Below are 26,177 nucleotides of genomic sequence, written 5' to 3' on the forward strand. Positions count from 1 at the left end.
CCGACGTGGTCTGACGCCTGCTTTCCTTTTCCCAGCTGCGATGAGATAGGGAAGAAGAGCTTCCAGCTCCCGGGCTGGGTGGGAAGGGGTTGGAGGATTCGAGATCGCAAAGAGAGTGGGGATTCCTCACCCCGCGCCCCGCGTCCGCAGACCCCTCAGGTCATGACCGACCCGGAAAGCCAGGAGTGGATCATCAGCCCCACTTTCTTGGGGAGTGTGTGCGTGGGCGGGGAGGACGGCCCAAGTCAAGGGAGGGTTGCTTTGACCGGCTCTGGAGAGGCGGGAGACGGCTCCAGTCTGTGCAAAGGTCTCACCGTGTGCGCGGGGAGCCGCAGGCCGCGGTCTTCTGCTCTGTCTCGGGTCCTCCGGATCCCCGCGGTGCACACCCGCCCGGGACGCGTGGCGCGGGGTCTCCGGAGCCTCGGAGCCTGTGTGCGAGGCGGCAGGCAGGGGGCGCTCGCGTCACGGGAGCCGGGCCACCGCGCCCGCTTAGCTCCACCAGGGGTTCCGGGCTGACCTGGAGCCTGGCCCTGGAGCTGCCTGCGGCGCCGGATGGCGGCGACACTTAGGACCCGGCTGGGGCGAAAGCAACTGGTTGCCGGGGGAAGGCAGCGACCTCTCAGCACCAGACAAACAGGCAATGAATTCCGGAGCTAAGTTCCCATCTGCCAGGCCTGCTGACAACAGGTCCCGCGCACACCCCGGGGCCCACCGCGCCACCTCCTCCCGCTTCCCGGCGGCACGGCGCGCACACCCACTTTCCGGCACACGTGCTGCTCGCAGACACGCCGAGACACAGATACACCCGTATGGGCACCGCGCATCCGAGGCGCAGACCGCTGCGACACTCACCCACGAGCGACAGTTAGACTCAAAGGGTGGCCCGCGACACGCGGAGTGAACTGGATTGGCTGCAAAAAGCGACGGGACTCTGGGGGCCGAGGTCCAGCCCCTTCCTGGTCCCACGTCGCTGTGTGTCCTTAGGCTAAACCTTGCCCTTCGCAGCCTCAGTCTCCCCGCCTGTAAAGCGATGAGTGGGTCGGGGCCTCCCAGGAGACGCTCAGACCGGGTGTCCCGCGACAGGAGCGGGCGGCGCATGCGCTTGTGCATCACTGTGTCTCACCGCGGCCCCCGGCGCCCCTCCCCGGGGCAGGGACTCCCCTAACAGGTCGGGGTCTTTGGAGTAGGAGGGGCCGCGCAGGGAAGTAGGAAGTCCCCCCGCCCCGAGCACAACCCAGCACTGGGGTGGTGGGGGCGGCCGTCATGGCTCCCCGGCCCTCGGTCCCCGCCCCGGGAGCCCCGTCCCCACCCCGCCCTCGCCCCGCCCTCGCCCCGCCCTCGCCCCGCCCTCGCCCCGCCCTCGCCCCGCCCTCGCCCCGCCCTCGCCCTCGCCCTCGCCCCGCCCCGCCCCGCCCCCGGCTCCCGGGCGCGCCCGCCTCCTCCGCGCGCTCTCCGCCACTCGCCCGCGCCGCGAACTTGGGGCGGCGGGCAGGGCCATGGGGGCGCTCCCGGGCAGGATCACTTAGCCGCCCGCCCGGCCCTTCCTGCGCTCCGGCCATGGGCGGCCGCGGCGTCCCTCTGCGTGCGGCGCAGCCCGCGGTACGCGCGGCCGGGCCGGGAGAGCGAGGCGGTGGGGGCCTGGCGGACAATCCCGGGACAGAGCCGGGACGCCACAGATGCACGCGGGGTGCGCGGCGCCGCGGGGCGCGGGGCCTCTTGCTAGGGGGCTGGAGAGAGAGGCTGGGCGCTAGGTTCGCGCCCAGCGCTGATAACTTTGGCGAGAGGGTCACTTTGGGCCCGGACTCTCTGAGATCTGGAGTCGCCAGTGCGCGGTCCCGGGGTGGCGCCGTCCAGCGGCCCAGGCTCACTGTCCCCTTCCATCCTCACCCCCTGCAGGTGGCCGAGGGCGGTCCGGCCCGTGAGGCGCTGCCGCTGCTGGAGGTGTCCGCCCGCAAGGGGCTGCCCGCCAGGCCAGACCAGGACCCATGCGGCAGCCGCCCTGCGCCCGAGGGCGCCGGGGCCAGCGCAGAGCAGGGCCACTCGGCCGGCGGAGGAGGCTGGTGCCGCCACTGCCACACGAAGCTCGTGGAGCTCAAGCGACAGGCGTGGAAGTTGGTCAGCGGGCCCGGGACGCCCCTCCGGGTAAGTGACCTGGGACAGGGCCACACTGGGACTTGTGAGACCTTGGGGCTTGGAGGGAGGGAAGTGAAGTTCCCTTCCAGCCCTGCCACTGGTTCCAGGAGTGTTCTCAGCCAGTCCCTTCTGTCTGGGCTTCAGTCTCCCCATCTGTGACATGGTGTGTTGTGAGTTGGGGCCACTAATCCTGGGGGCGGTTCTGCTGCAGGATGGGAGGAGGGTTGGGCAGGCGTTTCTCCCCCAGTGCAGATGTCCTGCAGCTGGAACCACACATCTGTGTTTGGGAGGGGTAGGGGAGAGTGGCAGGGACTCCATCCAGGGAGGAACCCCCCGCACACACCCCCCCTCCGCCAGAAGCAAGAGGTTACTTGGTGCCATGTTTCCCTTGGGGCACCTGGGCCCCCAGCCAGGTATCTGGATGGCACATCTAGGGCAGGAGGCCGTGGAGGGTGAGAGAGTTGGCTGCCCCCTGCAGGGGGGTGGGGGTCCCTGCTGCCCCTCTCCCAGCGTCACGTATAAGAACTGTGTGTCCCACACAGAGTCCTGGGACTCTGACACCTTGGGCAGGAGCCACCCATCTGGGAGTTGAGCTGCTGGGCCTCTGTGTTCCCCAGGCTCAGTCTCCAGCTCCAGCTGGCAAGGTGCTTGCCCAGGAGAGGGTGCTACTGGATTTTCCAGCCGATGGGCTTGCCCTGGTCTTGGAAGGCGTGGGGACCATTGTTCCAGGGAACAATGCTCCCTGGAAGTTTGCAAAGGCTGGGGAGGTGGGGGTCTCCAGAGGAAGCCCGTCCTGCCTGACCTTCAGTCTTTTTGAAAGAGTTCCTGGGAAGTCCACATAATCCCCATTGAATCTAAATATAGTTCTCCAAGGAGGGTTGTGTGGTCTGGGGTGGGAGTGAAACCCTGTGTTCCTGGTGCCCCACGTTCCCTGTCTGGGACAGGGCAGGGTGGGGCATGGACTGAGTCTGGTTTCTGTCCTGGGCACCCTCTCCAGACCTTCAGGAGTTATAGGACCCCCTGAAATCCGCTGTTCTGAGCAGGCCGCAGCCTTTGCCAAACTCTGTGTCCCAAATGGCCTGTATCTGGTTTAAAAGACAGTGGAGGACCCTTGAGGGCCCCCACGAGAGGGTGATTTCGGACAGACTCCTATGGGCTCATCAGAGCTAAGGAGCCGTCTTGCTACCCCATTAAGGGAAACAGAAGCCAGAGACAGCAGGGGCTTTAGTGACTAGGCTGGCCTCACCCCCTTGGAGTGGGCCTTGCCCAGTGGAGTAGGCCTGGACCGGCTGAAGGCAGGTTACTGGCTCACCGCAGGCGGGCTGGGGTTCTGCTGAAGAGAGCTGCAGGTCACACCAGGTTCTGGTGGACTCAAGGTCCCTCATCAGGGGCGTCTCAGGGTCTCTTCCTGCAGAAGGCTCATCAGGAAAGCCCCTGACCTCCCATCTCCAGCCTCCCCTGAGTCTGGCCTTAGACATGGGGCGCTCCTTGGCAGTGCAGGTCAGGGATCACCACTTCCCTGGCTGGCCCTGGCACCAGCAGACCAAGGTTCTGGGCTGGGGGAGTGGGCCAAGGCTTTGTCCTGCTCTGGGATCCCCTCTCCTGCTCTGTTTTCTCTTTTGTCAGATGGGGTGGCCTCCAGGGTCCGTTCTGAGGGTGCTGTCCAACCTGTAGGGTCGTGTGCCCCATTGCCCATTGTTTCTCCAGAGCAGATGGAAAGCCACAGGCATGGGGGGCTATGCCTGAGACCCTGGGACCTTGTCCTGTTACCCATGTGGCCTGGGCTCTCTGCAGCATCCTGGCTGAGCCACAGCCTGGTCCAGCTGTGCTGACGCAGCTGCTCCTGCTTTTGGTTTGGGAGGGTCACTGGCCGTGGGCGAGCCCCAGCGAGCACTCCTCAGAGTCTGGTGCGCTGTCCAGGGAACACTGGGCTCTGCCCTCAAAGACTAAGGTGGCACTGGGAATCTAAAGTTGATGTTCTAGAACTTTCACTAGGGGTCTGTTTCTTATTTTAAATCATGGGGAGATGAGCTTCCTGAGGACAGCACTTTACTGTTTACAGAAACGTTGCCTGCATCTCCCTGTCTTACACTTGGATCTATGGCGGCCCAAGGAAGGGAGGAACCTTGCTGGGCTTGCACAGCTGAGCCTGGGGGTGGGGCTGGGACCCTGCCTTTTGGGGATCTCTGCCTCGTCTTAGTTGTAGGGGAGGCTTAGAGGGTCGAGGGGCAGGCTTGGCTGGCTTCTTGCCTACCCTCCTGCCAACAGGCAGCTCTCCACTGCGGGACCTCCGGCAGGTTCCTTGAGGGTTCTTGGCCTTGGTTTTTTTCTCTGTAACACAGGTCCCCCTGTGTACCCATTTCACAGGTACACAGCAGCGCCCAGGACAGGGCGAGCTCTCACACCCTAGCCGCTACTTGCTGAGATAGGGGCTTCAGACTCATGCTGTGCACAGGTCTTTGGGTGCCCAGGGTATGTGGTGGTTGGAGACTGGCTTCCATGACCCCCAAGGGTCCTTTCTCTCATGGGCTGTGTCCTTTTGGACTGTGTACCTTCCCACCCTCCCCTGCCACAGACACCTTCCTCCCCGCAGGCCCCCCAGCTTCCTGGATGGGAGGTCCTGCCGTTTCCCTGCTCTGGTGCTCTGTGCTCCCTTCCTAGGTGCACCCAACTCCGAGACTCCCCACGGGGGCTCACAGCACAGCACCTCCCACTCAGCAGGCCAAAGATGGCCCTTCCTCTTTCTACCATACGTGAGGCCCCCATACCCCTCTCCGTCCTGTGTCCTCAACTGGTCACCAAGTTCCAGCAGACCCTTTTCTTTGTTCCCCACCCCAGCCCAGGGTGCCACCCCCAAGTGGTAGCCCTGCCAGAGCAGGCAAGAGGTCCAGATCACCAGAAATGTTTGTTGAATGACTAAGTGACCAGGTTTTTCCTTCTGTGCCCTGCTGGTGGTTACCAGAGTGCTGCTGGGCCTGGACTCCAGCTCTCTGACTCCCAAGGAGGATGGTGACCTCCTTTCCTCTATGAAGGATTATTCCCTACTGCAAGGGGGTGGGGTGGGATCCTGCTTGGGGATCTGTTCCAGCTGCTGCCTGGACCTGGCTTGCAGAGGTGGTGAATCCTCCAGAGACTCTGTGGCATTCCAAGTGTCAGTACTTGCACTGAATTGATTATCACCCCAAATGGGGAGAATGATCAATTCTCGTTTAGCTCTTGCAAATCTTTTGCTCATCCAGGCAGTGGGTCTTCTCTTTGCTGCCTCCTTGGTGTTCCAGAACCACCGGTGATGGCCAACTTCCTGCTTGGGCAGCACCAAGCATTCCTTCAAATTGTCACCAAGCCAAACAGTGAAGCAAGGCTGCCATGGAGGCCGTGGCTTTCGGCCCCCATCTGAGGTGCTGTGCTCTAGCTCCAGGGAGCCGCTGTCATGGGGCAGGGGCCTGGAGCCCTCCTGCCGGTCTCCGTGTCCTGGTCGGTGCCTGTTACCCCTAGGAGGCTGCTCGTAGCACGTCTGCGTTCCTCTGTCGTTACTTTGGGTGGGTGGGCATTCCTGTCAGCTCTCCATTTGCCTGTCATTTCTCCCAGGAAGCCCTCCCAGCCCCCTGGATGGGTGGGGACATACTCTGTCTCCACAGTCCCCAGTTCTGATTACGCTGTGATTTTGGAGTCCTGGGACTATCGCCACCAAACAGGCTGTGGTCCTGGGAGGGCTGGGCTGGGCCCAACCCATCTGATGATGGAAATTTGCCACCTGGGGTCAGAGTCCTGGACTCCAGGCTCGGGGCTGCCACCCCCACATGCTGTTTGGAGCCTGGCTTGGGCTCTGCCCACTTCTGGGGCCACCTCCATGCCAGGGCGATGGTGTCTGCCTCAGGGCTTTGCTGGGTGGGGCCCCTGGCGTCAGCAGTGTTGCTCAGCTGAGCCCAGGTGTCAACAGGCTTTGATGGGAGCCAGGAGAGGTGTGAGAGGGGCGGGTGCTCCCTGGGGCTGGCCTGCGGCTGGGCAGTCTCCCAGCTGGCAGAGGACGGGGTGACTCAGCTGGGAAGATTTCTGCTCCTGCAGCTGGGGTGTGTGGGCTCGTAGGCCTCCAGGCTGCTCTGGGGTCTGAGTCCAGGCAGGGCTGAGAGGAGGCCCGGTCCGGCCCAGCCTCACCCTCCCACCCTGGGTTGGCTCCTCCTCTCTAGGTGGATGGTCGGGTTCAGCATGTGATGGGATGAGGGCCCACTCTTGTGCTCATCTTATCTTCTTTTCTGGTCTATGGTCTCAGGGATTGCGGGTGGGCAGTTGAGGAGGGATCTGAGTTTAAGAAATGTGAGCCACGACCTTCTGCACCTCAGCCAGGGCAGAGAGAGCATTGGCAGCTGGCTGGGTGCAGGCACCGTGGGTTCCGGGGTACAAACTTTGTGTCTTAGGGAAGGGGACTTGCTCCAGGGGAGTGGTCAGATGTGGGGCTGGGCAGGGATGTGAGCTGTGGTCTCTGGCCTCACTGCCTCTCTGCTGAGAAGTGGAGGTCGGGGAAGGAGGGAGACTGCAGTTACACCCAAAACTTGAGCTGCTCAGAGTCGTGCTGGTGAAGGTTGGGAGTGGGTTAAGGAAATGGGTCTGGGGCCTTCCCAAGGCGCCCTTGAGTGTCCTGGAAGGATGTCATATTTGGGAGTCAGAAGAGCTGTTTCTTGCCTTAAATAGCAAAGAAAATCTAGTTCCCCTTTTCCTTTGCCTGCCAGGAAGCTCACAGCAAGTCTACTGTTTAGGTCTGGATAGCCACATGGGACTTTTCTTATGTCTTTTAGGGAAACTGACCATTCCTATTTGTTCTAATGGTGGCTGTCTCTAGTTGCATGGTCTTGTTTTTAATTTGTATTGTGTAGTTCCTGAAAGCACCACACGATCTTTGTACAAGACGGTGTGGGCCAAGAGTAAATAAATAGAGTAAGAATGGACTGAGTGTGCCCTTGCTGTGTCTGGCCTTGTCCACTTATCTGGACCTGGGAAGGGTGAGCCTGCGCCATGGAGGGGAGTGGCCATTGAGGCTGGGCTGTCTCCAGCGGGTTCCTGGTGGCGGCCGGGCTGGGTCCTCTGGCCTCTGTGAGCCTCAGGGCCCAAGCATGGCCACTCTCTCAGCTCTTTGAGCTCTGAGCTCTGGGTTCTCCCTTCCCACTGGGGTGAACATTGCCTGACAGAGCTTTCCTGGGTGAGAGGGGCAGCCTGGACCAGAGGCCACCACCCCCTCTGGTGAGGTCCCTGTTTTGCAGGGCCTCAGTTTGCCTGTGAGCAGGGTCCCTGGGCTGAGTCATTACTTCTGCTCTTCCTGGGGCAAAGGGGCACGTTCATTTCCTGTGTCACACTGTTAAGGATTTGCAGACAGGCAGCTCCATTCACAACTGTCTCTCCCAGGAGACATCTTTCAGGCTGGACCCTGAGGGCCTGGGAGCCCAAGGCTGTCTGCAGGGCTCCCTGGTACTCCATGGGAGGGCTCCCTGGTCTTGGTCCCCCTACCCTGGCAGCATCCCAGGCTTTGGCTGTGGAGCTGGGGCTGGGGAGGGGGTGGGTGGGCTGAGCCAGGCGCTCAGGGCTGACAGGTTTACGGTCCTGCAGGTCCCAACGCCAGGCCACCTGCGCCTGCCATTTCTCCTGGTGGATGCTCTTCCACGCCACGTCTGTCAACTTCTGACCCCACCTGATGGATGCGGCTGGAGCTGCTGCCTCTGTTTCTGGGTGGAGCATGCAGGCACTGGCCCTCGCCCGTTGCCCTGCTTGGGGCTTAGGCTGCAGTGTGGGTCCCTGCCCAGATGTCCTGTCCCTGTCCTTCCTCCTCACTTCACAGCTATGGCCTGTGGCCACAGCCCAGCTCTGCCTCCCAGGCTCCCTGCAACTCCCTCCAGTACCACAGTCTTGGCCTGTCCAAACCCCAAGGGATTGTCCTGAAGCCATCTCACTTAGCCCGTTCAGTGGCTGCCCTGAGCTCAGCCACAGGCCCCTCCTGCTCTTGTCCCTAGGGTCTCCTCTCCTCAGCCCCCACCCCTTCCTGCGGCCACCACACTTGCCTTCAGCTGGAGACAGAATCTGGGATGTGGCTCCAGGATTTCTTATCCTCTAGGCTTTGCCTTCCACCTTGAAACTCCATTCTTCTCCCAAGGGTGGGTCAGGGGCTTCCCCAATGGCCCAGGGTTTCCCCAAGAGGGGGGCCAACTAGGGGACAGCAAGGGGTAAGGCTCAGGAGTAGGGGCCCTAGAGTCACCCAAGCCTGGGTTCAAACCCAGCTCTGCTGCCCAGGCTGTGTGGCCTGAGGCAAGTGTCTTAGCCACCCTGAGCCTCAGTCTGTAAAAGGGTCATGCCCATGGTAGCCAGCAAGCAAGGTGGTCACTTGCAGGGGTGGGTGGCCCTGTTGCTCCGCAGGGAGTTGTCAGGCCGGTGCAGCCTGGGCTGCCTGGCAGTGGTGTGTCTGGTGCTCGGTCTTGGGACAGTGCTAGGGGCCCGTCCTGCTCGGTGTCTTTTCTCTGCTGGGTAAATGGTGAAGAGGGTAGGCCTGGTCCTGGCTTGGGGCTGTGGGACAGGCTGCCCTTGTGGGGCACAGGTCCCTTCCCCTTTGCAGATGGGCAGGGAAGGCTGACGTTCATCCCGGTGCAGTTATCCTGGCGTCTGGCCTGCCAGCTGAGCCTGTGTGTGAGGCAAGGGGGCGGGGAGCCTGGGAGCTGGGCAGCCAGGCAGCAGACCCCAAGCACTTACGCTCCACCATCGCCATGGAGAAGAAAGATGGGGCACCAGCATATGAATAACTCGCCCAGGGCCAAAAAGCTGGCAACTGGGGGATCCAGACTCACCCCGATTCTCCCCTCCAGAGTTTGTGCCCTCAGGCCAAGTGCTGCAGGCCCGGGAGGGAGGCTCTGGGAAGGAGCTGCTGGGAGCATCCAGGAGGGCCTCCTGGAGGCGGTGGCATTTGATCTCTCAGAATTCACCAATGAGGCGACGATCTCCAGGTGGTGGGAACATGAAAAGCTCTGAGATGGGCATGCCCGGAGCCCACGTGCAGACTGTGTCCTGGTTGGTAGGCATGGTGATAAGGGCAAGTGGAGCAGGGTGGAAGTTCTGGGGGGGGGTCGGAGTGGGGTTGAGTTCCAGCCCTGCAGCAGTGGCCCGGGCCTGGGGTGTCTCAGGAAGTCCTATACTGAAAGAGCAGCAGGCCTGGGCCTCGCCTGCCATCCCAACCCTGGGCTCTCTTGGCAGCCTCATTGGAGGAGGCTGGTGGTCTGGAATGATCTGAGGCCACCCCTCTGCTGAGGTTTCCACGTATCCACTCAGCGATACCTGGGCCTGCTGGGAAGCAGGGGCTTCCCTGGGGCTCAGAGCCCTCCCGAGTGGCGCCTGCAAACCCCTGCTGCAGCCGGACTTTCAGGGGATGGTGTACCCAATCCTTGCAGCGGGAATCTGCTGCAGCCCATGGAAGATGCTCTGTTGCCCCATTGCTCAGATGAGGAAACTGAGGCCCACAGGCTCTCCATGCCTTGCCCAGTGGCCACAACCTGCACCCATAGTTGGATTGAATGTCCAGGTGACCCCAAGTCCCTGCAGCGCACCGAGTGCCTCCTCTGAGTGGTGGGTGTCCTGATGACTGCCCCAGTGCCACCCCACCCAGCTGAGGCCATCCTTGGCCATCTGGCCTTCAGCCTCCCGCGGTCCCCAGCACCCTGGCTGTGGCATCGGGTGGAGGACAGGAGAGGCCATTGAGGGGAGGAGGGTCTCAATAAGCTAGTCTGTGTCCCGAGCTGTCCAGCTGGGCTGGTGCCTGGCACAGGGCCCTGGGGACGGCGTGCCGGGTGGTGCTGGGTGGGCTGGGCTGTGCCCCCTGTTCCCATCCCCCCTGGCAGAGGAGAAAGGCCTGGGTCGGCCAGGAGACCTTCAGATCTGCAGAGGATAGGATGAGAATCGTCTCCAGGGTCCTGTCTGGTGGATGAGGGAGGGTCTGGGTGTTTAGTGAGGTGCCCTGCTTGGGGGGAGGGGCTGGGGACAGCCAAGGTGTGGCTGGCTGGTTTCCAGGCTGGAAAATTGAGCCCCTGGCTCCGCATCCCCTGCCCCACCAGGCTGCACGAGACAGGAATGTCCTCGACAGCAGGCCTGGCAGCTGGGAGGCCCTTCCTGAATCTATTGTCAACTCCGGAAATGGTGGCTGCGCGGGTCACAGCCCAGCACGCTTTGTTTGGGGAGGGAGGGGGGGACCAGGTAGAGGGACTGTGGCCTGTAGGGTCCCCATGCTTGGCCATCCACATACCCCGCCTGACTATGGTGGAGCAGGGAGGGACCCCCTGAGACTCTGGTACTATTTGCCCAGACAGTGGGTGTTGGGGTCCCCTTTGTAGAGAGGGGGTGATGGGTGCTCAGAGAGAGTCTCAGCCAGTTGGGGTCTGGGGCCTGATTGTGTTGCTTCTCTGACCTGGGAGCAGGACGCCCTTCCCCCTGCCCTATGGTGGCCTCAGCTGGGGGGAGGTCTGGTTAGCTCCTGTTCTGTTCCACAGCAGTGGGGAGGGGTGGTTGGTAGTTGGCTGGCCTCGGAGCTGGGTGACTTCTCTCCTGGCAGGGACGATGGAGTGGCTGTGTCCCTGGTGAAGTCCCTCTGGGCTTCCCGTGCAGGAGAAAATGTAAGGATTCCTTAAAGCAACTCAGAGACCCCAGACACAAAATAAAAAATGAGAAGTCATCATTTGTAAGTGGGGGGGCTCCCCAAAACCTGGGTGGTGTGAGACTGACTGCATATGCTGCTGAATTGAATCGAATTGAGAAAGACATTCCCAATGAAAGTAAAACATCTGTTTAATTAGACAGTAAAGAGGAAATTAAAAGTAATATTTTGCAGTGGGGTAATTACTGTCTTTCTGAAGGCGCGAGGCTTCCCTTCGGAGGGGTGGGTGGCAGGCAGGCCTGGTGGCTGGGGCTTTCAGGGGTAAAAAGGCCTGAAATTGGGGCAGTGACTCCTTGGGGGCTTGGGCCTGTGGCCACTCTGAGCTGCTGGGATGGCCAGGGCTGCCCTCCTCAGCTTCCCCCTCCTCCCCTGCCTGGGCAGGGGTCTCGAAGGTGCAGGATCAGTGGCATTTCTGCTGTGGAAGGCGCAGGATGTGGGTGTGGAGGGGGGCGGAGCTGCAGGGCCTGACTTGCCTTTGTCTAGTCCTAGGGCGGTGGCTTTGGGCTGCAGTGCAGGGAACAGCAGGTGGCCTGGAGACCCTCTCCCTCACCTCCGGGGCGCCGTGGTGCCCACTGCTAGAGAGGCCAGCAGCAGCTCCCAGGGAGAAGCCCCTCCCTGCACCCCCTCCTTGGAGCTCTGAATGCCGGGCGAGGGTGCTGACCCCCAGGCTGGCCTGGCAGATGGGGAGGTCTTGAGCGGGGTGTGTGGCTGAGTGACCCGGGCATGCAGTGAGTGTCTGGGCCCCTGTGCTGGGCCAGCCAGTGCTGCCTGGTATGCTTGAGGGGCTCAGGGCTGCAGGGGGTTCTCTGCCCCATTCAGGGTTGCCCCCAGGCAGGTCTCTCCTCTTCTCTGGCCTCTGCCTCCATCTCACCATGTGACCAGGGCTGGTGAGATGGCCCTGTGCATGCTGGGACATCAGACTGTGCCCTCTTGCATCTCCCATGGAGCAGCTGGGCCGTGGGTGGGGGTGGGGATGGTGAGAAACCCAGTGGGGGGGGCTTGGCTGCCTGTCTTGGGGGGGATTTGGTCCAAAAGTGGGCTTTGGCCTTGGTGCCGGCCTGCTAGGGTGCAGGGGCAGCCGCGGGGGAAGGCGTCCTGGCAGAGGTCCTGTGCTGGCTGCTCTTTGGCTGTCTCCCTGGTGGGGGCTCGAGCTTGCTGGGCCACCCCCTTCCTAGCACAGACCCCCGCGGCTCCCACTTGGGGCTTGATGACCAGTGCCCAAGGCCTGCATATGGCTGGGGCCTCGTGGGCAGCTGCTGTCTGGATTCCTGATGACCCAGCTTGACGGGGGCCTGGGCAGGGGGAACTGGGCTGGGGCTGCTGGGCTTCCTGTCATCTCCTCCCTCCCACCCTCTGCCTGGCCAGGCCGATGGGGGGGCTGGTGCATTCTCAGGTTGGTCAGGGCAACCTCCCTGCCCTGCCTGGCTCTGCCCTGGCCTGCCCTTCCGGCTTTCCTTCCTGCCTCCTGCCGTGCAGGCTGTGGAGGGGGTGGCAGGGGTGGGCTCCTCCAAGGCCTGAGGTCCCCAAGGCAGGCGGAGGCCTTCTGGCCTGTCCAGAGGTCCTAGTATAACAGGCTGCCGGGCCTGACCTGGGGCCTGAGGTAGGAGCTGGGGGTGGGGTGGGGAGGGGGTGAGGACTGGGGCTGGGCTGGGCTGGGATCTGGGCTGCCTTTCCAGTTGGGTTGATAGCTGCAGCAGGCGGTCACTTCCTTCCCTGCACACCCGACCACCATCGCCTCCTGCTGAGTGGAAAAACCAGCGTAATCAGAAAAACAGGCCCCCTCTGCCCTCAGCCTATGGCTGGGGAGTGAGGCAGGGCAGGGACCCTGGAGGGGGGGCAGCTGAGAGGGGAGTCTGGATTCCACGTGTGGACCTGTGTGCCCGCTGGCTGCATTAGCAGAGCCGAGTGGGGGTCCTGAGCATTTCTGCACCCACCAGCAGCCCCTCTGCAGGTCTCTGGTGGGGGCTGGCCCCGCCTCGCAGGGCTCCGCGTGGCTGACCTCAGTGAATCCTGTGGGAGTGCAGGAGGGGGTGGGGTGTCCACTAATGGGGACCAGAAACGGCAGGCACATCAGAAGCTCTGTGGGCTCTCAGCCTGGCCTTCCTTCCTGAGTGGCTGGGCCTGGCAGGGTCACAACCTGGCCTGCCTGGGGCTATGGGGTCTGAGAGGATGACAGCCACTGCAGGGAGTGGGGATGGAACTGGGGACAAGGAGAAGAGTGGTTGCCTGCTCACACTGGGCCAGCAGTGTCCCCTCACAGCACCAGCTACCCCTGGGCCATAGCTGTCACCACTGTGAGCCTCCCGGGTGTCTGTGGGCAAGGGCTTGGCCAGCTGCAAGGCAGGCTCAGGGAATGTGGATGGGGTGGATGAGACACCCCGTGAGATGGTGGCCTCAAGCTTCCTCACATGAGAAATGGGCATATTCGAGGAGGCTGCGGTCCTTCTGTGGCCACCAGGGTGGCTGGATTGGAGCCAGACTTGCCAGCCAGCAGGGACCTTCCTGGGGCCAGGGCAGGAGGGAGGCCCAGGCTAGAGGTGAGGGGGAGGAGTAGGGCTGGTGGGGTCGACCTGCTGGGAAAGGACCCTGTGCTCTGTCGGGTTGGCACTGGGTGGTCACAGTCACAGCCAGGGCTGGGCTGGTGCTTGTCTGAGCGGCTGCCTGGGCCAGTTTCCCTGCAGTTGGGGTCCAGCCCATGGGGAAGAGGTGGGGATGGGGATGGGCTGAGCCCACTCCTCCGAGAACACGACAGGCCCTGGCCTGGGCCTTGACCCCTGCAGGGCTGTCCTGGAGAAGGCCGGGGCAGAGCCTAGTGGGAGCGGTTGAGGGGTAGGGAGTGGGCTTATGGGAATAAACCTCTGGAAGTTTCTCTCCTAGTGAGATTTGGAGGGTCACATCCCCAGGATGTCCTCCCTGACATCCAGGTTGGATGAGGGTCCCCCTCTGGGCTCCCCTGGCTCCTGTTTTTAGTCATACCTGGACACCAGTCTCACGGTTGGAGAGAGCCATGTGTTCCCCCAGTTCAGGGAAGGGGGGCCCCGGGTGGTAGGACACAGCCCACCAAGTGGCTCAGACCTTGGGGGGGGCTGAGCCATGTGCACCTGGAGCGAGGTGGGCACTGGGCCTTGTCTCCATGCCCTGCGGCTCTTCTTGGGGACCTGGAGTGGCCTCGCTGCCCCTGCGGAGCTTCTTCATGTGGCCTGACTTCTGTGGACACATTCACAGCAGCATCAAAGTTCCTTTTCCTCCCGATGCTGACCGGGGCTGGGGACTTGGAGGAGGCAGGAACGTCCTGAGCGAGTTTGAGGAGAGGGGCCCTGGTGGCTGTGGAGGAGAGGCTGCTTCTTAACAGGGCTGCTTCCTGCCAGCCCGCTGGTCACTCCTTGGCCCAGCGACCTTGGCTGATGGGCTGGTTGTCAGGGAGCTGCACACACACCTTGTTAGCTGTGAGTCAGCGCGGTGACAACGGCCAGGGAGGTGGCCAGTTATCAAAGGTCCTGCGAACCTTGCTATTAAGCCCTGATAATTATTTTCCTGCTGGGCTCGTGTGGATGAAACTGTTCAGGCTTATTAATCAGTTATGGATAGCAGGAGCTCTCCGTGCTGTGTGCAGGTGGCGGGTGGCAGGTGCCTGGCATTGGCATTCCTGCCCTGTGCCCTGACCCTCTGTCCCTTGCTGTCCTCAGGATCCTTGCCTCTCTGCTCTGCTTCTGGACAAGCTGCCAGCATGCCGTCCGGAAGCCGAGAGCCGCTGTGACGTCTGTGCCACGCACCTGCACCAGCTCACACAGGAGGCGCTGCGCCTGCTTCAGGCCCCTGCCAGCCGCGAGGATCCCGATGCTCCCCACGGAGGTCCTGGCCTTGCATCCTCCAGCCCTGGTGCCATGACCAGCCTGAGGGATGCTCCAGGGCCGGTGGGCCCTGCAGGGCAGCAGCTGGGCCGAGCAGGGCCAGATGGGAGGAAGGGTCTGGCCTGGCCACCTGGGCCCAGTGTCCAGGTGTCAGTGGCACCTGCTGGTCTTGGTGGGGCGCTGAGCACGGTCACCATCCAGGCCCAGCAGTGCCTGGAGGGCATGTGGAGCGTCTCCAGGGTCAACAGCTTCCTGCCTCCGGCTTGTCTGGTGAGTGCCCTGGGTGCGGGGGTTGTAGGAGGTCTGCTGATCTCCTGGGGGCTCCAGGCAGGAATGGTGGCAAACTGGGTTCCCTCCTGGGAGTCCCTGTCCATGTCCGGGATGTCCCACAGCGCAGCTCCCCGAGGCCCCATGTCTGATCCACCTGCACTGGCACTGGTCGGCAGGGCCTCCCCTATCGCCAGGTATTGGGCAGCCTTGCTTCTGAGACCACACATGATGCTGTGGGCTGATGGAGGGACCCTAGTGCTCCTGGTACAAGAACAGACCCTGGCCCCTGGGGTTGGGGGTGGAGGGAGCATCTCCTTGGGAGGAGGGGGACCCAGAGGCCACTCCCCCTTGAAGCTCTCCTGCCATGCACACCCTATGCCAGGCCAAGCTGCCCCCAGGGGTATGGTCCAGGTGACACAGACCTGCCCGTGGGTAAGTGGCACATCCTGGAGCATTGGGTGAGGCCTGCAGTCAGCCGCAGGGGTCCAAGTACACTTCCGCACTGGGCCTGGTCCTTCTGACGAGCCACAGCTGACTGAGGAATACACCTCCCCCCAAAGACTCCCCTCCCCACAGGGCCCACCAGAAGCCCTGACGTGTGTCTGAGAATGTCACCCACAGCAGTGGGCATGGCCTCCCTGGAGTCAGCTCTGGGCCAGGGGCGAGATGTTGTCGGGGAGTGCCCTGCGTGGGCATCGGCCCCATGGCCTGAGTTGATGCCAGCTCTGGATGGGGGGCTTGGAGCTTCAGCCGCTTTTCCATCAGCTGCGGAGCTTTGCTGTTGGGGGGATGTCTCTCCCAAGCATCCTCTTCATCTCCCAATTTTCCATCTGGGAGATGGGGGGGTCAGGAGAGGGTGGGCTATTGTGTCAGGGGTTTCCTGGGACACTGGAGGGAGTTGGTGTGGGTTGGGGGGTGCATGGGATGAACTGTGATGGGGGCTCCGGGGAGGGCTTTCCCCCGAAGGGCCCAGCCAGCCACTCTGCCCAAGCCCTGCCTGACTCGGGGCCGACCTTCTCCTGGGGGCTCTGTGCCCTCAGCTGCGCCATCTGCTTGTTGAGGACCAAGGCTGCAGACCTGCGAGTGCCCGGCACGGGGCTTGGAAGCACACTTCGTGCCACTGCAGATCTGTGTTTTCCAAACTATCAGAGCGGGAGGGGCCCTGCACACAGAGGGAACGGTTGTGCGGGAGCCTGGAGGGGCCAGGCATCGAGGGAGGTGGGCTGGGGGTGGAGGCGAGGGGACCAGGCGATTGTGCCGCACAGGTGTGCGTGGCTGCGTGGAGAAGCCCCCCTGCGTCGCCCACTCCCACGGAACCCTGGGGGCAGAGGGATCTGTGGATGTCCGTGGAAAGCCATGTTTCTGCTCAGTACATTTCCAGTGATGGCGTCTCTGAAACAGCTGCGGGCAGATGGTCTCTCTGCCTGTGGTGTGTTCAGGGTGGACAGAGGAGCAGGGAGGACCCCACAGCGACTGGGACAAAGCCTGATGCAAGTCCCGAAGCAGGACAGACCCGTACCCCTCCCTGGGCTTGCTGGCCCCTCTGAGGTCAGCGAGGTGGTGCTCGTGGGAAGTTGCCACCTCTGGTGTGGCCTTGGACAAGAATCCTGGCCAAGCTGGGAGCTGATCCTTCTGAGGCCACCCTGTCCTTGGGGTCGGGGTACCCAGGGAGCTCACCGGAAGAGCTTCTGGGACTCACTGGCCCCCGGTTGGTGTGATGTTTACCCGCTGCTGCTGGCCTCGCCACCACGCTCTTCCATTTATTAGCTCCTGGGGTGAGGCTGAGAAGAGGGAGACCAGCCCCACCATGTGGCCCTCTGGTGCCTCCCGGCTGAGAGCTGGGCTGCCGGGCAGGAGTGTGCCACGGGGCGGCTCCCAGGAGGGAGGCAGCAGACACCACCTCCTGCTCAGGTGAGCTGGGCGGCTTCCTGGAGGAGGTGGCGTTGGGCTGGACCCGAGGGTAGCATCAGGTGATGGGCTCAAGGCCCAAGACGGTGGGGCACTGGCGTCCTGCTGGGCAGCAGCACACCATAACACCCTGGCATTTAAGGCTCCCTCTCCCCGCTGTATGTGTGTGTTGATTGTGTTCAGGGTGGGCGGGAATGGATTTATAATTAGACAACAGTCCTGGTGATCACTAGGGAGATTATTAGAACCATAAATAGAGCTCGAGGACTCAGATGAAGTAATTTGCCCTGAACCAGGGTATTGATCACTGGAGGTATCCCTGGAATGTTAACACAGCGCCTGCTGGATTCTAGAATCAAATACTTCTGGAGAGACGCGCTGTGAATCTCTGCCACAGGCCACCAGCCACCCTGGGCTGAGCGAGATTGTTTCACGGTGAACATCAATCTTGGAGTGGCTGGTGGACTGGGGTGGACCGTGGCCCCCTCTGTTCTCGGACATGGAGAGGAGGGTCTGGGCTCAGCTGGGGAGCACTTTCATCTGGGCTGAGGCTCGGCCAGGGGTGCTGGAGGAGAGGGGTGCCCGGGCCTGGCTGGAAGGGCTGGTCCTTGGAGGGGGAGGCGTGTGACCCAGGGCTCCAAGGGCCCTCCAGAGCCACAGGCAGGCCCCAGCACATTCTGAATGCTGTGGCTGGGAGCCCTCCGGGTGCTCTGCTGGGGACCTGCCATGAGCGTGGCTGTCCTGGAGAGCCCTGTGTTTGAGTGGAGCAGCCTGGGCCAGCTCATTTCTAGCATCCACGAGCACAGAGCGTGGCCCTTTCTGGATCAGTCCACATCTTGAGTGTCCGGAGACACTTTGGGCTGTGCGAACTGCCCAGCAGGACTGTCTGGCTGTTCTTTCCAGATTGTCAGGTAGAGGCAGCTCTGCGGCCATGGGGGCCACCCCAGCTCCCCTGCCCCATCCTGCTCCACGGGGCTGGCGGGGCCTGGGACGTGCTGCGAACCCCGGCCTGTCTTCCCAGGCCTCTGGGTCAGACCTGTGCTCATTTTACACCCAGATGCCACAAGGCCAAGGCCGTGGCCTCCTGACCCCACAGTAGGTTAGAAGCGACACAGAAGACACCTGCAGAGGGGCAGCAAACAGTGGGCAGTGAGGGAGGGGACTGGAAGTGGACACAGGCTGGGGCAGCCATGGGCGCGACTGAGTGTGGAAGGTGCGCTGTGCTGCTGCTTTGGTTTGGGGCCGGGAAGCCTGTGCAAACCTCCCCAAGTCCTCTGGACACAGGTGGGGCCCTGGCTGTGGTCCTGGGAGGAGGCCCCGGGGGCTGGGGTGGGAGATGCCTGACCTGCTGGGGAGGGTGGAGGGCTTCGTGGAGGAGGCGCCATCTGCTGGCCTTTGGAGGGGAGGTGAGGTCCTCTCAGCAGAGGCCCCGAGGAGCCAGGGTTTCCCTCCGTCAGTGACAGTTGGGTGGCACTGGTTTGCGGTCTCCTGCTGCCCACCCCCCCCCGTGCCAGCCTGTGTGACTCCTCCCACTGCGAGCCCTGCAGGGGACCCTGGTGGGTGCCCGCCTATCCCCAGGGGCGTGGCTGGACACTGGAGACTGGAGCTTTGGCTGGGCTCCGGCCTGGCTCTCTAGTGATGCCCCACGCAGGCCTCAGTGTACCTGCCTGTGAAGCAGAGATTGGACGAGATGGTCCCCTCTTCTATGTGAGGCTGTAGCAAGGTTGCCTCTGTGATGTGGGGGTGGGACGAGGCCCCTGTAGTGGGAGGACTGTCCTCACTCCGGGCTCTCTAGGCCCTGGAGCCCTCTGGGTGATGGGCCCGAGCTTCAAACCCGCCCGCCCCCTGCAGCTCCGGAGCCCACACACGTGCACCGAGTGTGCCCTGCACAGGTGAGGGTGGGACCGGCGTCTGCAGGCTCAGCCCTGGGACCCTGGCTGCACCTCCCTTGCCTTTCTCCCCCCAGCTTTTGCCACAAAACAGCACCCATGAGGGTTTACCTGTGGGGACTGGCAGACGCTGCCCTTCATGTGCCAGGGTCTTGCAGACAGAGCTTGGGCCTGGAGAGCTCCTAAGAAAGGGGTTGGTCGGGCACTTCCTAAACTGTGTTCCACAAGACCCCAGTTCCCGGAGGTGGGCGGGCGCTCTTGGGGACGCTGGCCCCATGCCCAGGAGACCCCGCTGAGGCCCGCGCCCGCACAGACCCGGCCCCGCCGGCGGGCGGCCGCCGCTGCGCTCTGTCCTGCTTCTCCTCTCGTGGCTGCCGGGTGCCTCGTCAGCTTTCTGTTGGGCCCCCATCGTCCCCCGTGTCCTGGTCTTCCCTCACACCCTGCCCGCCCGCCCTCCGGCTCTTGCTTTGCCAGGCGGTTTCTTTTGGCATGCCCGGGCTCTGCTTCTGGCAGGAATTGGCAGTAGCCGTCCCAGTGGACGGAGCCATGTCACGGCAACTTGTGGGTCCCCCGAGACAGGATAGTGCGGAGGCCCGGCCGGCACGGGCACGCATGTTGAGGGCTGTAGGCCGAGGTGCCACCGAGGCCATGGGGTGGCTGGACCCGTGGGGTGCCTGTCCCCATGGGATGGCTGGGCCCGTGAGGTGGCTGTCCCCATGGGGTGGCTGGGCCCGTGGGGTGGCTGTCCCCATGGGGTGGCTGGGCCCGTGGGGTGGCTGTCCCCATCAGATGGCTGGGCCCGTGGGATGGCTGGGCCCATGGGAGCAGAGGAGGGGCCCTGTGGGGCCTGGTGCAGCCATTCTGTCCACCCGGGACCCTTTCCAGACTCAGGCCCCTGCGTCCTGTGGGAGTCAGTGCCATGACAGAGGCTGGTCAGAGCTGACTGTGGGTACCAGGTGGGCAGCGGGAGGTGTGCCCCTGCTCTGGACCCCCCAGGAACTCTGGCCCTGCTGCTCAGGGTGCCCAGTGGGGGCTCTGCGGAATCCAGCTCAGGCCCTGGTGGTCAATATGGTACCTTTAAAATTAATTCTTTCCTATGCCGCTCTGCTCAGCACAGGAGTTTAGATCTTTCATGGGGAACAGAAACGTTAAGTGGTAAAAAAGGAATTCGCATTTGCGGTGAGGGCGTGACTTCGAGAAGGAGGGCTGGGGTGTGGTGTGCTGGCACGATGCCTGCTGAGACGTTCCGGGTTCGCCCTTCTGTTCCCAGTTCCAGGCCTGTCCTTTTCTGCTACTGACCTGCCTCTCAGGCCTGGGGGAGCACTGCACCCCGGGGGCCGGGAGGGCGTTTGGCTCCCATCCAGCCTAAGGCTTGGGGTCTCTGTGAACTTCCTTTTGTAGACTTGGTTCTGACCCATGTCTCAGAGGGGTTGGGATGCGGGTGCTGGCCATGGGTTGGGCAGGGCCCATGGTGGCTTGTTCTGTTGAAGTGCCATGCCTGGCCTCTGGCCTGTGTCACACGGGAGACCCCGAGGACAGGGGGCCTTCAGAACATGGCTGCCATCCTGGGATCCTCACCCCAGGATCACTGGCCTAGCCCATGTCCTCTCAGCATGGAGATCCTAGTCCTCTGCTGGCCTGGAAAACAGAAGGTGCCACGGCAGTGACCAGCCATGGTGCCCAGGGGGCCTTCAAGGGCTGAGGCAGTGGCCCTTGGGGAAGGTGGCTGGACCGAGGCAGGCTGCCTTCCCCACCCTGCCAGGGGCTGTGTGCCCGCAGCCCACGCAAGGCCAGGCCCAGCCAGGGGTCTGGGGCCTGACACGTGCACATAAACATGATATAGAGGCCAGACCTCGAGTTTGCGGGAGCCCGTCCTGGGGAACATTTAACTACATTTCTGCTTCATTATGAGGCTGTCTCCCTTTCTGGAATTTATTTTAGCTAATTAGCTGGAAATGCCAAAGTAGTATTTCAGATGATGGGAACATCATACGTTATCATACGTGGGGCAATTAGCACTCGTGCCAAATATTTACTGTGGTTTCTTTTCTAATCACATCTCTCGGTGCTCCCAGATGGCTTGGGGGTTAGAGGGGTGTGGGGGTCCTGTCCATCCGTCCTGACCATGGTGGTCACTGCATTTCTGGACTGGGGTGGGGAAGGAGCTGGAAGGTCAGGCCCCTGGGTGGCTGTCCTCATCCTCCTCTGCCTTGATGGAGCCCTGCCGAGGGACGTGGGCCTGGGGACGTGGGTCTTTGTGCCTTGTCATGGGCCCCCCCTCTGGGCTTCAGTCTCCCAGCCTGGTTTCTGGGGCTGCCCTAGCCACACCAGCAGGGTCCTGTGAGTGCTGGCGTCCCAGGGAGCGAACTGGGGCTGTGGCATGCTCAGGCCCATCTTTCCAGCTCCCCGGTGCCTGGGGGTAGTGGGCGTCTCTCTGCCCACCTGTGGGTTCCTCACATGGACTCTGTCTTTCCCTCTAGGCCGAGGCGGCAGTGGCTGCTGTGGCGGTGGCAGACACGGTCCGAGATGGCCCTCCCACGGTGGGCCCTGGTGTTGTGTCAAAGGCGTGGGGCCGTGGTGGGGCCTGCACATCTGCCCTGGTCACCCCAGCCCCAGGCTCCTCAGCGGGGGTCCCCACAGGCTCGTCTGCTGCAGCCTCCTTCTTCATAAGGTACGTCCTCCTGGGCCTTATCAGGCCGCAGCTCAGACAAGGACAGCGTGTGGATGGGGGACGAGAGGAGCTTGGCTCCTGGCCTTGGGTGGGGGGCACCGAGGGGACCTTGGCTCCTGGCCCCTGGTGGCCAGAGGGGCATTCCTGGGAGGACTGATGCTCTTGCAGGGCTGAGCAGCTCTCGGCTGAGGGCTGTTCTCCCAGGGCCCCCATACAAGGATGGGAAGTGTCAAGTGGGGGCTTCTCACCAGGAGGTGGGGGGACGTTGCCAAGGAGAGGCTGTGTGACGAGGTGCAGGGACCTGCCTGGGTTGGGGCTTGGTCTCTACCCCTTCCAAGCTGTGCAGTCTTGGGCAAGTCACATAACCCCTCTATGCCTCAGTTTCCCCATCTGTCAGATGGGGCTCTTTTTCATGGAGTCGCTGTAAGGGGCAGCAAGATAATGTCTCTGAAGCACCGAGAATGGGGCTGGCTCAGAGTGAGGGGGCCCAGCCGTGGACATCCTGTGGCTGCAGAGACAAAGCTTGGCCTTTGGGCCCCTGCAGACAGGGAGCACAGGGGCAGGGATGGGTCCCGGGGGCAGCAGGGGTTGGAGGAAGTGTTCCTGGGCAGTGGAGGAGGTGGTGTGAATCAGGGAGGGTGTCCTGGAGGGTGGGCTGCACCCAGACCCCACCTGCCACCTACCCTCTCCACAGGAGGCTGTGTACATTCCACAGCACTAGCTGGGCTCGTGGTTGGTAGATCCAGAGCCACCAGCAGCATCCCACGTCAGCATGACCATGCCTGATGTCACGTAGGTCCTTGCCCCAGGCCTGGACCTCTGGGTGCTGGGGATTCCTGGGGCCCATGGTTTACTTTCTCTGTGTTCTGAGTGCATGGCCCAAGGTCCTGTAGGGACCACAGACCCTTGGGATGACACCGGTGTGGATGTGGCAGATTAGGCAGAGGCAGCGTCGTGAGCAAAGGTGGGGAGGTGGGAGTAGGTGTGTAGGAGCAGAGGTTCTTTTCCTGCACCCCCAGCTGGGGAGAGCAGTCCTCGACCTCAGCCCTCCCAGCAGACCCGAGGCCGAGCATCGTCCTCCCCTCCTGGTGGTGTGAGGGATGCGGATTACAGGATATAATCTCGGTAATGAGCGGTAATGGCAGGCCCAGCCTCGGGTCACTGTCCCATTAGCAGCCCGGTGTGGGTGCTGATAAGCTTGTCCATGAATCACGCCTGGGCAGCCAGCAAGGAGGGCTCCTTATCAGCGCTGGTCCGGAGGGACCGCATGGCCTGATTGGGGAGTGACAGGGCATATGATTAGGGCCTTGTCTCGTGCTGGGCTGATGAGCACACCGCTGCTCTGGAGCACAGTGGGGGCCGCTGCACGTCACTGATGTGGCCTCAGCTGCCACCCCAATTAGGCGCTGAGAGCCCGGCTGGGACCCTCTGGGTGGGGGTGGGTGGGGTCCTGCCCCGCCTGCTATGGAGCCCCTTGTGGGCCAGCCAGCAGTCAGGGTGGCACCTGGGGAAGGGGATGAGAGGGACAGACCTGTGCAGCTGCCAGCTTCTTGACCCCTCTTCCTCCTGATTTAAAGTTCCTCTGCCACCAGGTTTGGTGGCAGCCACGTGGTCACACTCTCGGGTTGTTCTTGGTGGGAGGATTTGAAATGCTGAGACTTTCTGTGAAGAGAGAACAGCCCCAATGGTCCCGAGTTCTGGGGGCCTCCCCTCCGCCCTGACGGTGGGCCCCCTGGAGCCTGAGGAGGGTTCCTGTCACTGGGAAGTGCAGGGGGTGCTGGCCTCCATGCTGGCTCGTTAGTGGCCCCAGCCGGCAGGGCGGTGCAGGCTGCCTTTTGTCTCGAAGCTGGAGCCGAGGCTGGTGCTGCTTCTGCCAGGGCTGCCTGCTGACCTTGGGAAGTTACCATAGAAACGAGTGTATTGGGCTGGGGATGGCGGGAGGCAGGTTTCCCGAGGGGCGGGGTGGCGCTGCCGGCTGCCATTACTTCCAGCCTGTTAGACGCCCTGAATCGTAGTGGCTGCCCGAGGGCTCCTGGCAGGTGGCGGGTCATGGGTCAGGTTCGGGGTGGGTGTCCTAGCAGGCGATAGTGCTGGCAGGCGGGCCCAGCTCGCCGGTGCCTGACTTGGACTGCAGTTGGTAGTGGGGGCCTGCTCTGCGGGGCTGCAGCACCCTTGACCATCAGGGGTGAGGTCAAAGACTGCGTCCACTCCCTAGTTTTGTGGGCAGGGGGCTGTGGCTCAGAGTGGGGAAGGGGCTTGCCCAGAGTCCACCAAGAGGGGTCACCTCCTGGACCCCTAAATCTAGATCTTTTGGGAAGACCCACTGGGGGAGGTGTCTCCCTGGCAGGCTCAGGGTAGGGGGTGTGGTGGGGTCTCCTTTGAGTGTGGGGATACCATACTGCACTCACAGGTCCCCAACGCCTCCCCCCAACCCCCATTGCAGCCTCAGTGGAGCCCCCTGGTGTCTGCCTGGATGCCCGGTCTCCTGGAATCATCAGACTGGCACCCAGCAGAGGTGCAGAACCAGGGTGGTCACTGTCCAGAGGCTCCGGAGAGGGACTCTGGGCAGATGGGACTCTCTGAAGAGGTGTCCCTCACCTGCCTTGTGGCCTACAGGTGGTGTGGAAGGTTCTGGCTGCTGATACCTTGGTCCCTGGCCTTGGGTGCTGGCTGGCTCCTGCTGGGGTCTAGGGCCCCCTTAGCAGCTCTGCAGGACCCAGCTCCTGATGCCTGGTTTCCTGATGGGGCAGATTCTTCAGGTGGCAGCCCCCCTCCCCTGGGGTGGTCCACCAGTCTCACCACGGCCCAGTTGGGAAGCTCTGGTTGGCTGTTACTGACCCCCCGATATGTTGGAATAGACCCGTGTGTCTCCTCGGGGTAATTACAAGCCTCGCCATCAAGGCCAACTGCCTGTGAGATTATCTTCTTGTTTAGAAGTGATTTCTCTCTGTAAGGAGGCAAGATATTTCCCTTTCTGTTTACATGAATTGATGGCCAGGGCGGCGGAGCGCGAGAGAGGCTCTGGGATTGCAGTCGGATGTCTCATGGCCCAGAAGGTCGTCCCAAGGGCCTGCTCACCCACCCAGCCACCTACAGGCGTGTCCTGAGCTTCCCCTGTGAGCCAGGCATGGGCTTGGTGAATGTCTGCCCTCGGAGCCCCGCCTGGTGGGGACACAGCCTTGTAAACTGGTGTCCAGAGGCAGGGGGTGGTTCCTGTAGTAGCAGGAAGCACAGGGGTTGGGGGGCCCAGCTCGAGCCATCAGGGCAGGCTTCCTGGAGGAGAGGTCCTCTGAGGATGGGGAGGGCTATGGATGCTGGTGAAGTTCCTGCTTTTCTGAGGCTTCTCTTCAGAGCCAAACTGCTCAGACTTGCCCACACACCCCCTGCAGGTCCCCCCACGGGTCTGCCACTCCCCGACCACACAGTGGCCTTCTGGGCCTGAGCCTGGCACTGGGTCTTCTCTTAGCCTTGGTGAGGCCCAGCATTACCTCCTGTCCCTGGTCTCTCACCCCCACTACTCAGAAATGCAAGGAGTCTTGAGGGCAGGCCTGGCCCCCAGCACCCCCAAGGCCCGTGCCAGCCGAGGCCCAGCAGCCGATTTGGTGTTGACGTGGCTGACGGAAGCTTGTCTTAGTTTCATGAGGGCCTGGATTTCATCAAAGGAGAAAGTGCCCATCCTGGTGCCTCGTTAACGCGGTGACGTGCCTTTGAGTCATGCCTGGTGAGGCCAGCCTGTAAAAGCAGGCACCTGGAGGGCTGGGGCGGGTTGGGGCCGGGCCTGTTGGCTCCCAGCCCCTGAGGGGCCTGATGGGCCGGGGAAGGACAGGGCGCCTGAGTTAGGTCAGATTGTGGGGTGGAGACACCTCACCAGTCACCATCTGGACTCCCAGGGCTGGTGGCACCTCTTAGGACGCCTGGCCCCGCCTTTGTTCAGGTGGCCCTGGTGTGGCTGAGGTCTGTGCTGAAGACCCCCAGCTCCCTCCACTGGAGAGGCAGAGCTGTCTGTGGCCTCACGTGTGGCTGGCGGGGCAAACCCTGGTTTGGTCCTGGCCCTGCAGACCTGAGGCTCCAGCCTTGATCTCACTGCCGCCTCCCCAGCACCTCACCCATCGGTCCTGGGTCCTTCGTGAGGCTTGGGGTGTGGGTGCAGGATGCCCTGCCTCCCACAGCCTCAGGTCGGAGCTGGCTGGTACCCTGACCCCACCCAACCTAGGGAGGGGCCTGGGGGAGGCAGGGCAGGAGGAGCAGTGGGTGGTGAGCCAGCACGGGGAGAGGCGCGCCATGCTGTCTGCTGACCGGTCTGGTTGACGTGAGGGCTGAGCTGACACCCTCCAGCAAGGGCTGGTCCCGGGCGGCCCTGTGTGCTGCTCTCTCCTGAAATCTTGGGAACAGGTGTCACTGCAGGTGAGGAGATGAGTCCAGGGCGACTCCTTGTCCTTCATAAGGGTCCCAGGGCCTCCCTCCCCCCATGGTGCAGCCCTCTCTGATGAGTCCCAGCCCTGGGGGCAGTGCCAGGCAGGTGGGCTGGGACTGCCCTGTCTCGATCTTGCCTGCTAGATGCTAACATCCTCCGAGACAGGCTGCAGCTTCCCCCCACGGGGCGGCTGGTGGAAGCTGCCGTGCAACCCACGGTGGTGGTCGTGGGGGTGCCTAGGATGAGAGGCCGAGACCGGGGCAATGATGCTCAGAAGATGCAGGCCTGCTCCTGCCTCTGGCTCCAGACGGAGGGATGCAGCCCTGCCCGTCTCTGGCCCCAAGACCCCTGCCCGAGTCTCCCG

At 62.7% G+C, this 26,177-nt stretch overlaps 1 protein-coding gene across 1 annotated transcript in view; it reads left to right on the forward strand.

The window, feature by feature from the left end:
• The first annotated feature begins 1,557 nt into the window (after positions 1–1,557).
• The window catches only part of KIF26A (kinesin family member 26A), a 39,057-nt gene continuing 14,437 nt past the window's right edge, over positions 1,558–26,177 (forward strand). Inside the window, exons 1-4 of the mRNA XM_063091299.1 lie at positions 1,558–1,599; positions 1,897–2,142; positions 14,497–14,931; positions 21,209–21,399. Coding sequence (XP_062947369.1) covers positions 1,558–1,599; positions 1,897–2,142; positions 14,497–14,931; positions 21,209–21,399 — 914 coding nt within the window. The remainder of the gene's footprint in view (positions 1,600–1,896; positions 2,143–14,496; positions 14,932–21,208; positions 21,400–26,177) is intronic.

Source organism: Cynocephalus volans, chromosome 3, assembly GCF_027409185.1.
Source record: "Cynocephalus volans isolate mCynVol1 chromosome 3, mCynVol1.pri, whole genome shotgun sequence".
Classification (NCBI taxonomy): domain Eukaryota; kingdom Metazoa; phylum Chordata; class Mammalia; order Dermoptera; family Cynocephalidae; genus Cynocephalus; species Cynocephalus volans.